The sequence below is a fragment of the Eschrichtius robustus genome, chromosome 13 (genome assembly GCF_028021215.1).
Source record: "Eschrichtius robustus isolate mEscRob2 chromosome 13, mEscRob2.pri, whole genome shotgun sequence".
NCBI classification, from domain to species: domain Eukaryota; kingdom Metazoa; phylum Chordata; class Mammalia; order Artiodactyla; family Eschrichtiidae; genus Eschrichtius; species Eschrichtius robustus.
In genome coordinates, this window is record NC_090836.1 from 21,546,140 (window position 1) to 21,559,537 (window position 13,398).

At 37.8% G+C, this 13,398-nt stretch overlaps 1 protein-coding gene across 2 annotated transcripts in view; it reads right to left on the minus strand.

Annotated features, from left to right (window-relative positions):
* Positions 1 to 12,061: 12,061 nt before the first annotated feature.
* The window catches only part of LMNTD1 (lamin tail domain containing 1), a 445,486-nt gene continuing 444,149 nt past the window's right edge, over positions 12,062 to 13,398 (minus strand). For both annotated transcript variants that reach the window (XM_068560487.1, XM_068560488.1), the window contains one exon: positions 12,062 to 12,620. In XM_068560487.1, the coding sequence (XP_068416588.1) occupies positions 12,578 to 12,620 (43 nt within the window). In that variant the 3' untranslated portion in view covers positions 12,062 to 12,577. The remainder of the gene's footprint in view (positions 12,621 to 13,398) is intronic.

The window sequence follows — 13,398 nt, forward strand, 5'->3', positions numbered from 1 at the left end:
AGGCACACTCCCACACCAGAGTCCCTGTGCTTGCCATCCTTACTGCTGAAACCCCTCCATGTCTCCACTTGGCTTGTTCGCCCATCTTCACAGTATCAGCTGACATGTTACCTTCTTAGGGACACCTTCCCTGTCCAACCTATTTAAAATTGCAATAAACCAACTCCAGTCTTTCTTTATCACCCTTCCCCGTTTTGTTTTCTAGCCTAAAAGTACCTTCTAACTTGCTGCGTTGATGTACTACATATTCTGTTCATTGTTAGTCTCCCACCACTAAAATATAAGCTCCGTGAAGGCAGAGATTTTGTCTGTTTCCTGCCCCCGCTCGGGTCCAGGATACCCCCCAGCGTGGTGAACAGCCCATGAGAACAGAGCTGGCACTCAGTCATTCTATGTTGAATACATTGCTTGAAAATAGTTTCATATATTACTTTTCTAAATCATATGTACAATGACCAAAGTATTTTCTAAATCAAAACTTGGTCTGACATTTGTAAATCACAAATTGTAGAGTTTGGGCACAAATGCTGCATTTTTTTTTTTTTTTTTTTTTTTGGAGAAATGTTCATGATTCAAAGACAATGGAATAGTGATTTGAAATCAGGATGGCCCTGTAAAATCTAGAACTTATCATGGCTAAACTGTGCCTGGATAGAAAATAGCTAAATCCTGGGAGAAATCCTTTAAACCCTAAAAGGGTATCTGGTGTAACTGTTGTTGACAGTAGAGAGATTCTTCAGCAGTCAGATTTCCCAAGACTTCTTTCAATTCAAAACTTAAGTAACCACTTAGTTTACATAATAAGTTAGGTCAGTGGATATGTACTTAAGTCACCAACATATATTCATACATTATTTCTTCTTCTGATTATATACATTCATATATATATATATATATATATATATATATATATATATATATATGTTCTGATATATGTGTTATATTGTATGTATATGATTGAAAATAAATTCCTCTGGGGTTCCATTTAAACGCCCCAAGTCAAGCAATACTTTTTTTTTGAAACCCAAATCTCTTCAGCGGTATTTTCCTTTGTGGTAATGGAAGATAGCTGATTGTAGATGATTAGATGGAAGTGAAATAATTTGGAAAACAGTTCAGAATAAGTTTGAGAGTAAAATGGAGGCAAAAACAAACAACAACAATGAAGAATCCACATTCTCTAAACTTCAGGCTGTAAAATGGCTGTTGTCAGCAGTACGCATTTGAGTTATGAGGTAAAGTGATTAATTGGCTGAGTCTCAACAGGAGATAACATTGGGGCCCAATAACTTAACACTGCATATTGATCCCAGAACCACATTAGCCTCAATAAGTCTCCAGCATCCTTAACTGTACATTTCCCACTAATTATATTTTTTACGGTTGTCAGATATCATTAATCTTGAAGTTCTAAGACAGTCTACTTTCATGAGAAAAAAACAATTAAAGCCCAGGACTTAACACAAATCTAACTGCCATGATAAGGAATTATTAATACTTATCTGTTGACTCGTTATACTTTTTGAGAATGATCTGGGTTTATCTCTTTTCCTTATGGACAAAATCAGTTACATTTTGGATAGATCCTTTGCTAATGTTCCCAAGTGACAATCAGTATTGAAACTCAAGAGGTACAGGCAAATGGTTCCTCCTAAAATGAAGAGACAGGAAGTAAAGTGGAATCTATCTCATTTCCCTGTTTTTCAGAAGACGTACCTCTCATGTCTCCAGAGCAAGCTCAGCGTGTTCTCTGAAGTCCCATCCTCCCAGTGCCTGCCTGGTGACTGTGTTTATGTTTAGGCCCCTCACTTGAAAAGGCACCGGCTTAGAAAACAGCTGTTCACAATTAAATTAATTATCATTTGTCAACAGCATTCTGAGCTCCGAAATTCTGTGTTCACAGAAGAGAGCACTGCCAGGCCACCGTGCTCTTCAGAATGTGCCTGCACTGACATCACCCATCTAGTTTGGGAAGGCAGCTTTAAGGTTTTCAAAGCAGTGACAGTATCTTTGTAAAACTACTGTCCCACACTCCACTAATCTTTTTCTCTTAACTTTAGAGCATTTGCTCATCATTTGTCTGAGATTTTATTTCCATTGGATTTTGACACACCACTTCAAAATGGAAGACTGACAGCAGAGAATAAAGTGGGTATAAGAAATATCAGTGTGGTCCTCTAAGAATGAATAGTTAATGGATGAAGCTGAAGTTCCTTTGTAGTAACCCTGTGAAATTTATGAATCAGAATTCTAACCATTTAACTCTTGGTCAAAACTTTTCTTTGCTGACGTAAGTAATCTGAAGAGCTAACTGAGACTTGGAGGACCCAGAGCTTTAACTGTACTGACTAACCCTAAAGACTGTGTATGTTCACGCAAAGCAAAGTTCAGTCAGGAAGGGAATTAACCTCAAACTCACCAGGTAATTGTTGAGAAAAAAGCAAGTGTGTTTAAGTTACCTGGGTAGTTACTTCTGAGTTTTTCTTCTGGATTTTTGTTTTTTTAATTTTTTAATTTAAAAATGGGGGAGTCATTTAGAAAGGGGGAGTCATTTCTAAAATATTTAGAAAATATTTTATCCGATTAGAGTTTTCAATTAAAGTTAAATTCTTCTCCCTATTTTAATTTAATTTATTTTATTTTAGCATTTTTGGACACCCCTCAAAAAAATCCAACATGTAGAAAAGCAACATGCATGAATATGTTTCTTGAAGCATTGTTTATAATAGGAAACATTTGGGAAATGATTTAAATGTCCTATAGGTGAATAGATAAATAAATTATGAGATTCGACCCAACGGCCATTTTAGTTTATTATGAAGACTATGAAGCAACATGTACTATGCTTATGATAAAATTACATAAGAAAATCCAGTGATATTATTGAAAAACAAAAAGAAGGAAAAAACAGGATATAAAGATTGTTATGTACTGATTTCAAGTGTACCTGTTTCTATAGCTTTCAAATTCTTTATGATATGGCTATAAATTTATTATTTAATTCAAAGTAATATATTAGACTTATTTTTATACCAAAGAGGGTCTGTGAAAACCTCTCTGATAAAATCTAAAGGAAACCAGAAAGTTTGTTTTTGAAAAAACTATTTGAGTTTAAATTAAAAACCAGTTCAGCAAATCTCCTCTTGAACTTCCTGCTCCACCTACCCCCGACATTTGTTCAACATTTAAAGGTTTTGAATAAGCCTGTAATGTGTAATTTATTCTTCTGTAATGCTATCCCATATTTTTTCTAATCTCTCCTTTCTAAAAAGATAGCAAAATAAGCAAATAAACCCACAGTTAGCAAAGAAACACTGGATAATGATGGACATCTACAGTGTTTTTTGTTAGCTGCAAAAGAACTAGCAAAAACTCCATTTGGCAATTTCAAAGAGCATTTACTTATGTTCATAAAGTGTTCCTAATATAAGTGAAGTTTAAATTGTAATACTTCCTCCAAGGACGTCATTTCTAAAACATGCGGCAATTTCAGATCTTAACGACGTGTATATTCTTTAGTTGCCAACAAACAAAAGTAACAAATTTATTATCTAGAAGGAGAAGATAAATTCACAAAATTTAAAAATGAAGGATTTACAAAGGTATGGGGAAAAGGAAACCTTATTTTATGGGGCTATGGAAGGGAGCTAGAAATACGGAAATCACTTTTTTTAAGTTTTTGTGAATAGCTTCAGTTTAGAACTAAAGCCTTTTCTTTCTCTTTACTTTTGCACTATTAAACTATTTTGCTTTTTAGTGGTGGGGGGGGCAGATATAGGACCATCGACATCCTCTTAACGCTGAGCCAGCGGTCCTAGTTGAATACAGAACTTAATGAACAAGCATTTGTGAAGTTTCTGTGATCCTAGAAATATACTGAGTACTCTAATTAGTGCTTCTCTAACTTCAATGTGCATACGGACAACCTAGGGATAGAATTAAAATGTGGATTCTAATCCTGTGGGTCTAGGGTGGATTCTGAGGCGATGGATTTCTAATAAGCTCCCAGATGATTCAATGCAACTGCTCTAGAGACTAACCTTTGACTAGCACTACAGAACACCAAAAGGCAAATTTGCATGCCTTTGAGAAAGTGAAATACAGTAGACAATTGGCAGAAGTAAACCCGCGTGCACTTGGCCAGATGTAAGTAAAGCAGCTGCAACCAAATTCCAGCCGACTGCTGGTGTCGGGGGGCTGATGTTGCCTGAGGATGAAATGAGAGCTGAAAGTATCTAGTTCAGTGGCTGGTACCAGGTAGGTAACTGTGTTTTCCTCTTCTCTCTATAAAAATAATTACCAAATGAAACTGTTAGGGAACACAACCTAGTAACGTTTCAGCATTTTATACTGATAAAATCAAATGCTGATTAGAGAATGGGCCAGTGGGTGTCATGTAGTGTGCAGAAGACATTACTTGATATATTGAAATCAGTGTTGCTTTTGGAAGATGACTGGCTTTATTTAACAAAAAAAGCTGGAAAGAGTGACTTTCCATAAGAGAAGTAAGAAGGAAGTCATCTGTGGATGTGGTGGGTGGGTGGAGAGTTAGACATGGACTAGGAAGCTAAGGAAATGGGGTTAAGAAGGAAGGTTGATGGAGCAATATGCCTTTATAGGTGGAATGTCCTTGAGAAGTTCCCAGAGATGGTGTGATATTGTGATTTACAATAAGAAATATATATTTGGTCTTCCATTCCTGGCACAGAGTTCCCCAAACCCTTGGGATTTCCTGTGATGAGAGCAAAGGTGTCTTTTGTTATGTTAATAAGTGACTTTTGGAAACCATCTGAGGATGGGGGCTGGTTGCCAGGGGAACCAACCATGTGATTATAGGGTTGGACCTTTCAGTTCCACCTCCCTGACTTCCAAGGAGGGAAGACAGGCTGAATTAATCACCATCAGCCAATGACTTAATCAATCATACCTCTGTAGTGAAGCCTCCATAAAACGCCAGAAGGATGGGGTTTGGAGAACTTCTGGTTGGTGAACGCATGGAGGTTCGAGGAGAGTGGTGTGCTCTGGGGGAGGTCATGGAAGCTCCTAGCCCCTTCCGCATACCTTGCCCTATGCATCTCTTTCATCTGGCCGGTCCTGTGTTATGTCCTTTTATAATAATCCAATAATCTAGTAAGTAAAATGTTTCTCCGAGTTCTGTGAGCCACTCTGGCAAATTAATCTACCCAAGGAGGGGGTCATTGGAACCTCTAATCTATAGCCGGTTCATCAGGAGCACAAGTGACAACCTGGACTTGGGATGGGCGTCTGAAGTGGTGGTAAGAGAGGGCATCGTATAGGACCGAGACCTTAACCTGTGGGATCTGATGATATCTCCAGGAAGATAGTGTCAGAATTGAGTTAAATTGTTGGACACCCAGTTGGTGTCTGAGAATTGTTTGGTGTGGGGAAAAAACCCACACTTTGCAATTGGGTGCAGAGTCTTATATGGGAATGCTCAAAAGACTTCAGAACAGAGATGGTAGACATTCAATTCTAAGTTACTTGCTATGCTGTAGGCTAAATGACACAAATCCTCTCTATTGCCCCAAGGCAATGTGTGCTGGACACATACAGCCTTGTGTAGGAAGCACTTTGGGGTGTGGAGGATTCTGGTCATGTCCAGCCTGACGGTTGTGTTCAGCCTGTGGGAAAGGACAGCAGAAGGCCAGACAAGAATAGCCCATGTTGAATTCAGCAGGAGGTCATTATTGACTTAACTCCCTAAACAATCAACAATCCCCAGAGATATTGGAGAGATGGGGGGTTTCACATGTTGGGAGCAGGATAATGAGTCCTTGAGAACATTTAGGGAGTTGACAATTTAGATAAAAATAAGGTGTTAATTGAAGCAGTAATGTGCACAAAAATATAGAAGGGAGAGACATCATGTGACTAGAAATAAACTAGAAGACTTAACACACCTTAGATTTCACTTGAGATTTCAAACTATAGGGGAGTAAGAGCCATCGTGGGATCTTGGACTGTAACGTGTTTAATTTTCACTTCGTAGATTTTCACTTCGGCAAAACTAATAGGACAGCTTTAGAAAAGCATATTGGTCAATCTTATTAGGACATTTTTCAAAAGTCTTTAAAATTAGAATATCTCCCTATCCCCCATGAAGTTTTTACCTGAAAATTTTATAAAACATAGGTTTAGAATAGCTCAAGCCAACTTTTCAATTTAGGTTCATACCTCCCATCCTTTCCCTTAATAGGATACCTTCCTCACTTCCTGAGACAGCTCCTTGAATAATTTCCCAATAGCGTATTTTCATAATGAAGATTGACAATATGCCATTTATTAGCTAGGGAACATGAATTACATTGTACAGGTTGATATTGCCTTAATTTTTGGGCAGGGTCAGGGGGAACTGTTACACAGACCATGGCTGCCTTCTCTGAGTATTTGTATGCTTTGTTCTAACAGTAGGTGATGAAGGTGAGAAACATTTTAAGAGGCCCATGCTGACCACAGAGACAGACCTTTACTCAAGCCAAAGCTCAGTGTAATCAACCACCATATTTGCTTAATGATTTTTAGGTTTTATAATGTACATTTATAGCTAGAAATGCTCTACTCCATATTTGTTTTTTTCTCATTGAAAAGTTTTTTTTTTTTTTTTTAAAGCCAGTCTTATAAAAAGCAAATTTGGAAAAGTTGAGGTTTCTTAGAAAAATAACTGCCTTATTATAGTGGGATAAATTCTATCTCTATATGTCACCGTCCAATGTACTGCCAGATTCCAACGGAGAATCTGGAATTACTATTTCCCTTCTATAACATATGGGAGCAAGTTCAAACACTTGGCCCCAGAACACAAAGCTCATGATTTGGTTCACTCTACTTTTCTTGCCTCATTTCCTTGTTCCTTCTTTTATTCCATCTTCTAAATGCACACCAATATGAATGACCATTTTTCAGAGCCACCCAGAGGCTTCCATTTATTTTCTGTGTGTGATCAGCTTCCTTTTCTCCATTTGCTTGGACCAACTTCACTTGTTTCTTAAAATCAGCTCCATGGCACCTATCTGGTATTCTTCATTCTCCAAAGGACACACAAGATTTTATATTTAGCTTTATTGTAGTACTTCTTTGATTCTTTATTTTATTACAAGTATCTTTTCCACTGGTCTGTGACTCCCATAAAAGCACAAATTATATTTTGAAAAATGCCAGCATATAATAGACGCTCAAAAAAATTAGTGATTAAGAATGCATGACAGGGAAAAATAAGTTTGCAAAATACAAACTCAACAGACAACTACAAGCCCTTCAAGACATGTCTCCAGCTAATCCACATAGATTTTAGCGATTTAAGGAAGAGGGGAAAAGATTAAGGGGTTCCTGAAAGGTGGTTCTAGAAATTAAGAGGAAATTTATAATCTCTAGAGCCAATTATTGCTTCAGGGCAATATTTCAGATTTCCCTTGTTTCAGGTAAGCTGAAAATATACCCCCAATAAAGGTAAGGTCACACAGTTTCTTGCCTGTTTTGTGGGATTCTTTGAAACATCAGGATTCACCAGCTGAATGATGGTGAATTGGGGATGTCTTAATTTTCCAAGATTGGGGCAGACATGCTCAGTTAAGATTAAAAGGGAAAGATCAAGTTAAAAAGAAGTATGTTTTTTTTCTTGGTGATTTATACATAGTGTTTTTTTTTTTTCAACGTCTTTATTGGAGTATAATTGCTTTACAATGGTGTGTTAGTTTCTGCTGTATAACAAAGTGAATCAGCTATACGTATACATATATCCCCATATCTCCTCCCTCTTGCATCTCCCTCCCACCCTCCCTACCCCACCCTCCTAGGTGGTCGCAAAGCACGGAGCTGATCTCCCTGTGTGTTGATTCTTCCAATCCAAGAACATGGTATATCTCTCCATCTGTTTGTATCATCTTTAATTTCTTTCATCAGTGTCTTATAGTTTTCTGCATACATGCGTTGTGGTCGGAAAAGACACTTGATATGATTTCAATTTTCTTAAATTTACCAAGGCTTGATTTGAGACCCAAGATATGATCTATCCTGGAGAATGTTCATAGTGGTTGTTTTAAAATAAGGCCTCCTATAGAGAAGTGGTGTCTATGCCCCCTCCCCTTGAGTATGGGCTCTATAACTGCTTGACTAACAGAACATGGCGGAAGGATGCTGTGTCATTTTCTGCATCCAGATCTTGAGAAATTGGTAGCTTCCACTTCCTGTTTCTTAGGACACTCACTCTTGGAACCTAAGTAACTTGTGTGAGGAAGCCCAAGCTGCCTTGTGGAGAGCAGTCAGCACCAATTTTCCTGCCATGTGAATGAACCATCTTGGGAATGGATGTCTTCCCCACCCCACCCCAGTCCCCGAGCCCCTTGTGGTTCCCCTGTTTTCAGCAGAGCAGGAAGTATGAGACACAAGCTTGGAAAGCAGTTCCTATGGTACTTCTGCTCATGGTTACAATGTTCCTCCTTCTAGACCTAAAATTATTATTGGTTGACTAATATAAATATAATGTGTAATTCAGGCAGAAGGTAGTATTATTAGTCACCTTTGCAATCTGTTGATATTAAGGCAAAATTTGGCTGCCTGGCAATCCTGTTGGCCTCTTACTTAGAGAACCTTTTCCCCTCTTTCTCAGGACCACAGTACAGACACAAACACAACCTATTTAGAACAGACAATACTGTTTTCAAACAATTCCAAAAGTTTTACATTTCTCATGCTGTGGTAAAATATAAGCAACAGGCTTATATGAAATTTCATGGTATTCAACATGCTGAAACTGTCTTTAGCCTAAGAGAAATAAAATATTAGGAAAAATAAAACTCCTCTAAAAATAAAGTTTCTATTGCATCTGTTTTTGTCTTGTAATGTATTCCAAAGAATATGGCTACGTTATGGATATGTCTATATGGATATATTTCAAGTCAGTATTTTTGTAAACATAGATAATTGAGTGGTAACCATTTATATAATCTGAGCACAAAGTTGTATTGCTACCACGCATTTTAAAACTTACTCAGAAGGCTAGATTCTAACGCCTCCTCTACTTGGACTTGGCATTAAGTGCCAAGGGTAGGAGTTTATCCCTGAAAAGAACTCTAGCCCTGATGCTGATCTGAAAATTTGGATTCTTCTACAAAGCTCTTTGGCAATTAACCAAAAATACTTCATCATCTGAACAGTGTTTATCCTTTCACAATTTCTTTCACTATTTCATGCCAAAATAATAAAGTGTGTGCGTGTGTGTGTGTGTGTGTGTGAGAGAGAGAGAGAGATAGAGATAGAGGAAAAGTGCTGGGGTAGAGCTTAAAATGTTCACCTACTTTGGGGCATATTCAGCGGTAGGTAAAGTTTTGGGTTTATTTTCATTGTAATTCATGTAGTTCGTCCATCTGTAGATGAATTTGTTTCCCTAAACAGTGAATATTATTATTATTATTTTTAACATCTTTATTGGAGTACAACTGCCCCACAATGGTGTGTTAGTTTCTGCCCTACAACAAAGTGAATCAACTATACATACGCATACATCCCCGTATCTCCTCCCTCCCGCGTCTCCCTCCCACCCTCCCCATTCCACCCCTCTAGGTGGTCACAAAGCACTGAGCTGATCTCCCTGTGCTATGCGGCTGCTTCCCACTAGCTATCTATTTTACATTTGGTAGTGTATATATGTCCATGCCGCCCTCTCACTTCGTCCCAGCTTACCCTTCCCCCTCCCCATGTCCTCAAGTCCATTCTCTAGTAGGTCTGCGTCTTTATTCCTGTCCTGCCCCTAGGTTCTTCAGAACCAAGTGAATATTATTTAACAATGATCATTACTCGGATGTTTTATGAAATAACCCTCACTACTCCTGTAAGATGATTATAAGCAGAGTGCTGCCGCCAACTTGCAGAGGCAACGATGAAGTAGCAAATTTCTGGGACCATGAGATAAAGCTCACTGCTGTCTAAGGCTGCTGAAGCCTAAATGATCAATCTTATACCTTTCATTCAGAAACTTAGGAAAACAAAATGCTCCAAACCCACATTCTTTCTTTGTAATCCCTGAATAGTCTTGCCTGAGTATTACCACTTAGGTAGTTAATGATTTATACCAGCAGAGATAGGTCATTCTTCCCCCTCCTATACTGTTCTAGAGAGACTGATAGCCCTTGAGCAGGAAGATAGTTGAGGCTTGTGCTAGAACACTCCATGGTGATGTCACTGACAAGAAATCTACCACACTGAGCATTTATTTCTCTTTTTCTTGCAAGAGCAAAAGGTTATACACTTTCTGAGAGTTCGCTTCATAAAAACAAGCAATACTTAAATGCACCATATTTTTGACCACCCAGAGAGGAAGCGTTCTTACAGAAGAGCTCAGAGGGGATATTGTCATTGATGAAGTGTCAATGAATCAGATATGTAGATGAAATTCTTCTGAAGCTACACAATCTTCAAATATAAGGAAGACTATTTGAGCTGAAATATGTTTTGGATTAGGAAACCTCTCCTCATTCGAGGGGAATAATTGGAAACACCTGAGGCTCACATGCCATTTCTTTTATGTGTTTCTATCACAAATCTTTGAGGGAAGAAGGTTGGGAGGGATGCCTGCACGGGTGAGCTCGCTTATTGGCTTTAGTTCCCAGAGCCCTTTGGGTTGTACATTTATACTCCCAACTTGAACACGATAATCACAGATGGAGGCAGCTGGAAGAAATTATGAACCATGAAATAAGTTAACTTTGATTGTACACTCTCGGATGCTCTTGTTGTCTCCTCAAATACCGTGACTACACAGTTTCTATGGTAACTATGAAAAAGAAGAGCCTACACAATTTAGCCAACATGTGATTCAAAGATCATACATAATGGTTCAAAGTGACATAAGGTGTTATTGAGAGTTGTCTGAAAAGGTAGAAGTCTACTCCTAAGTGTCCAAAGACTAAAGAAATAATGTGATCAGTGTGGCTTGGTGACTAGAAAATATTTGTGCTTCATCATTATGCATGGGTTAAATGTGAATCCTTTTTATCTCAAACCAAAAAGCGTATGACAAATTATTTTGTCAAGAAATATAACTCTTCTCAGATGCTTTAGACTGGCATATGGCTTTCCTTCCATCTTGGAAATACCAATCTGATTTACTGGAGTTTTGCTTATTTACCATTTTAACTGTTTTTAAGTGCATTCACAATATTGTGCACTATTTCCAGAACTTTTTCATCATCCTGAACAGAGATTCTGTGCCCCTTAAACAACAATTGCCCATTCTCCTCTTGCTGACCCCTGGTAAAAGCTATTGTAATTTCCACTTCTATGAATTTGCCTATTCTAAATACCTCAGAAAAATGGAATCAGGATATTTGTCCTTTTGTGTCTGGCTTATTTCACTTAGCATAATATTTTCAAGGTTTACCCATGATGTAGCATATATTAACATTTTATTTTTTTAATGGATGAATAACATTCTGTTATGAGTATATACCGTATTTTAAAAATCCATTTATCTGCTGATGGACACTTGGGTTGTTTTCACCTTTTGTCTCTTATGAATAATGCTGCTATTAATATTGGTATACGTATATGTTTGAGTTCCTTGGCACATGACTTTTTAAAAATAAAGTATTTTTAGCCCTTGATATTTGGATATAATAAAACAAAACTCAATGATCACCACTAATGATCATTTTTTGGGTTATTTTACGTTTATTTTTTTAAACAGAGTATATTGGGGGAAGGTCCTCACTTTTCTTGCTCCTTCTCACATTCCAAGACTGTATATGCCCCATCTTCCTGCATATGTGATATAAATAAACAGAAATTAAATTAAATTAACCTGGGCTACCAGGTATAGAGAGGATTTGTTCTCAGAAACTGAAGCAATCATACCTTCTGCCTATAAAGAGGGTCAACATTAAAATGAGCAAGTTCATTAGTTTTTCAGCTTCTATACTCTTGATGGGTATAGAATAAGATCTCCAAAGACTAAGAAGTGAGAATTGTAAAAAAAAAAAAAAAAAAAAAGTAGCTCTATCAGATTATTTAATTAAAACACTCTTAGCATTTCCTATCTGTGGGATTTTGTACCTAGTATCACGAGGTGGAAGAGATTATTTTGGCTGAATTTGAGTTGCATGTAGGCAGGTTTAAAAACTCCCAACTAGTTACTCCACAGAAACTTCATCTATTACTTCCAGCCATTAGGAAACCAGATTAACGCATGCTTTTGGGAAACAGATTCCAAGTGTAGAGAATCAGACCACAAGATTCAGAATTCCTGAAACATGTGCTTTTGGAAAATGCATCTGCAGAAATGGCAGAAGTTGTCGACCTAACAGCTGGGCAGGGTATAAAAGACTGAAATTAGTGACTGGGAAACTTCACGTGCATAAAATGAAAACAGTGATGGTTTTGCTTTTGACCAATGTTTTTCTTCATAACAGCCTAGAAAACAAATGTTTTAACTTTTCCACAAACTCTCTCTCCTGCTTTAAGAAATGGTTACAGGAAAGTCCTGAGGAATTATCTTTTCTAAAAGAAACCACGTTCTCGCTTGCTGCTGGCTTCCTCTCCTGTGTGGAAGGCAGGCTGCATCATGTCAGGTATCCTTGTGTTGTTCTCTAGACTTGGATATTATTGTCCTGAACGAAAGATAAAACGGCAATGCATGGTGAAATATAATACAAACTGTAAGTATGTTGAAATTGTCATAGCAATATAAAGTAGAGATGATCAATTCTCATTAATCTTAAATGAAGACCAGGAAACAGCAGATCTAGATCATACTCATGGATGGGGGTCAATAACAGGAGGGAGGAAATTATTCCCTGATGCCTCACCTTTTGCCAGGATGAAAGGATTATTCATTTTTCTCTCCTTCTAACTCAACTCTGTAACTTGTGTGCTTGTTCAGGTTACGGTTCTTATGCTGATTTGTGATGTGCAGGGTTCTTTGACTCCTAAGCAGCATAGCTATTTCACTAACTGGTCAAGGATACTATTTACTTCTGGTCTTAAATACGAAGATCAAAATGATTCTGAGACAACCAGCTTAATGACTTGTTTCTAAATGTTCATACCCTTCATTTCCTTCTTGGTGGTACTTAAGTAGTACCTAATTATCTTTGCCATTAAATATCTAAGATGTGTCCCAGATTTAAAATATATCAGGTAACATGCACACAAATGTAATAAAGAAGAGAAAGTTTTGTTTCTCTGTTTGCAATTGCTTGAGGCTTCTCTAGGAGACTTAGCAGGAGACTCCTCAGCCTGAGATGTTTATATTCTACCCTCCTCTGTGGAAATGGAGCTGGAGACATCCGCACGGGCGTGTGGTTTCCTTTAAACTATGGAATACCTCTGACCCAGCATGGTGAAAAGTCTAGATTGCAGGTCTTTTTATTCCTCCCGTACAGCCTA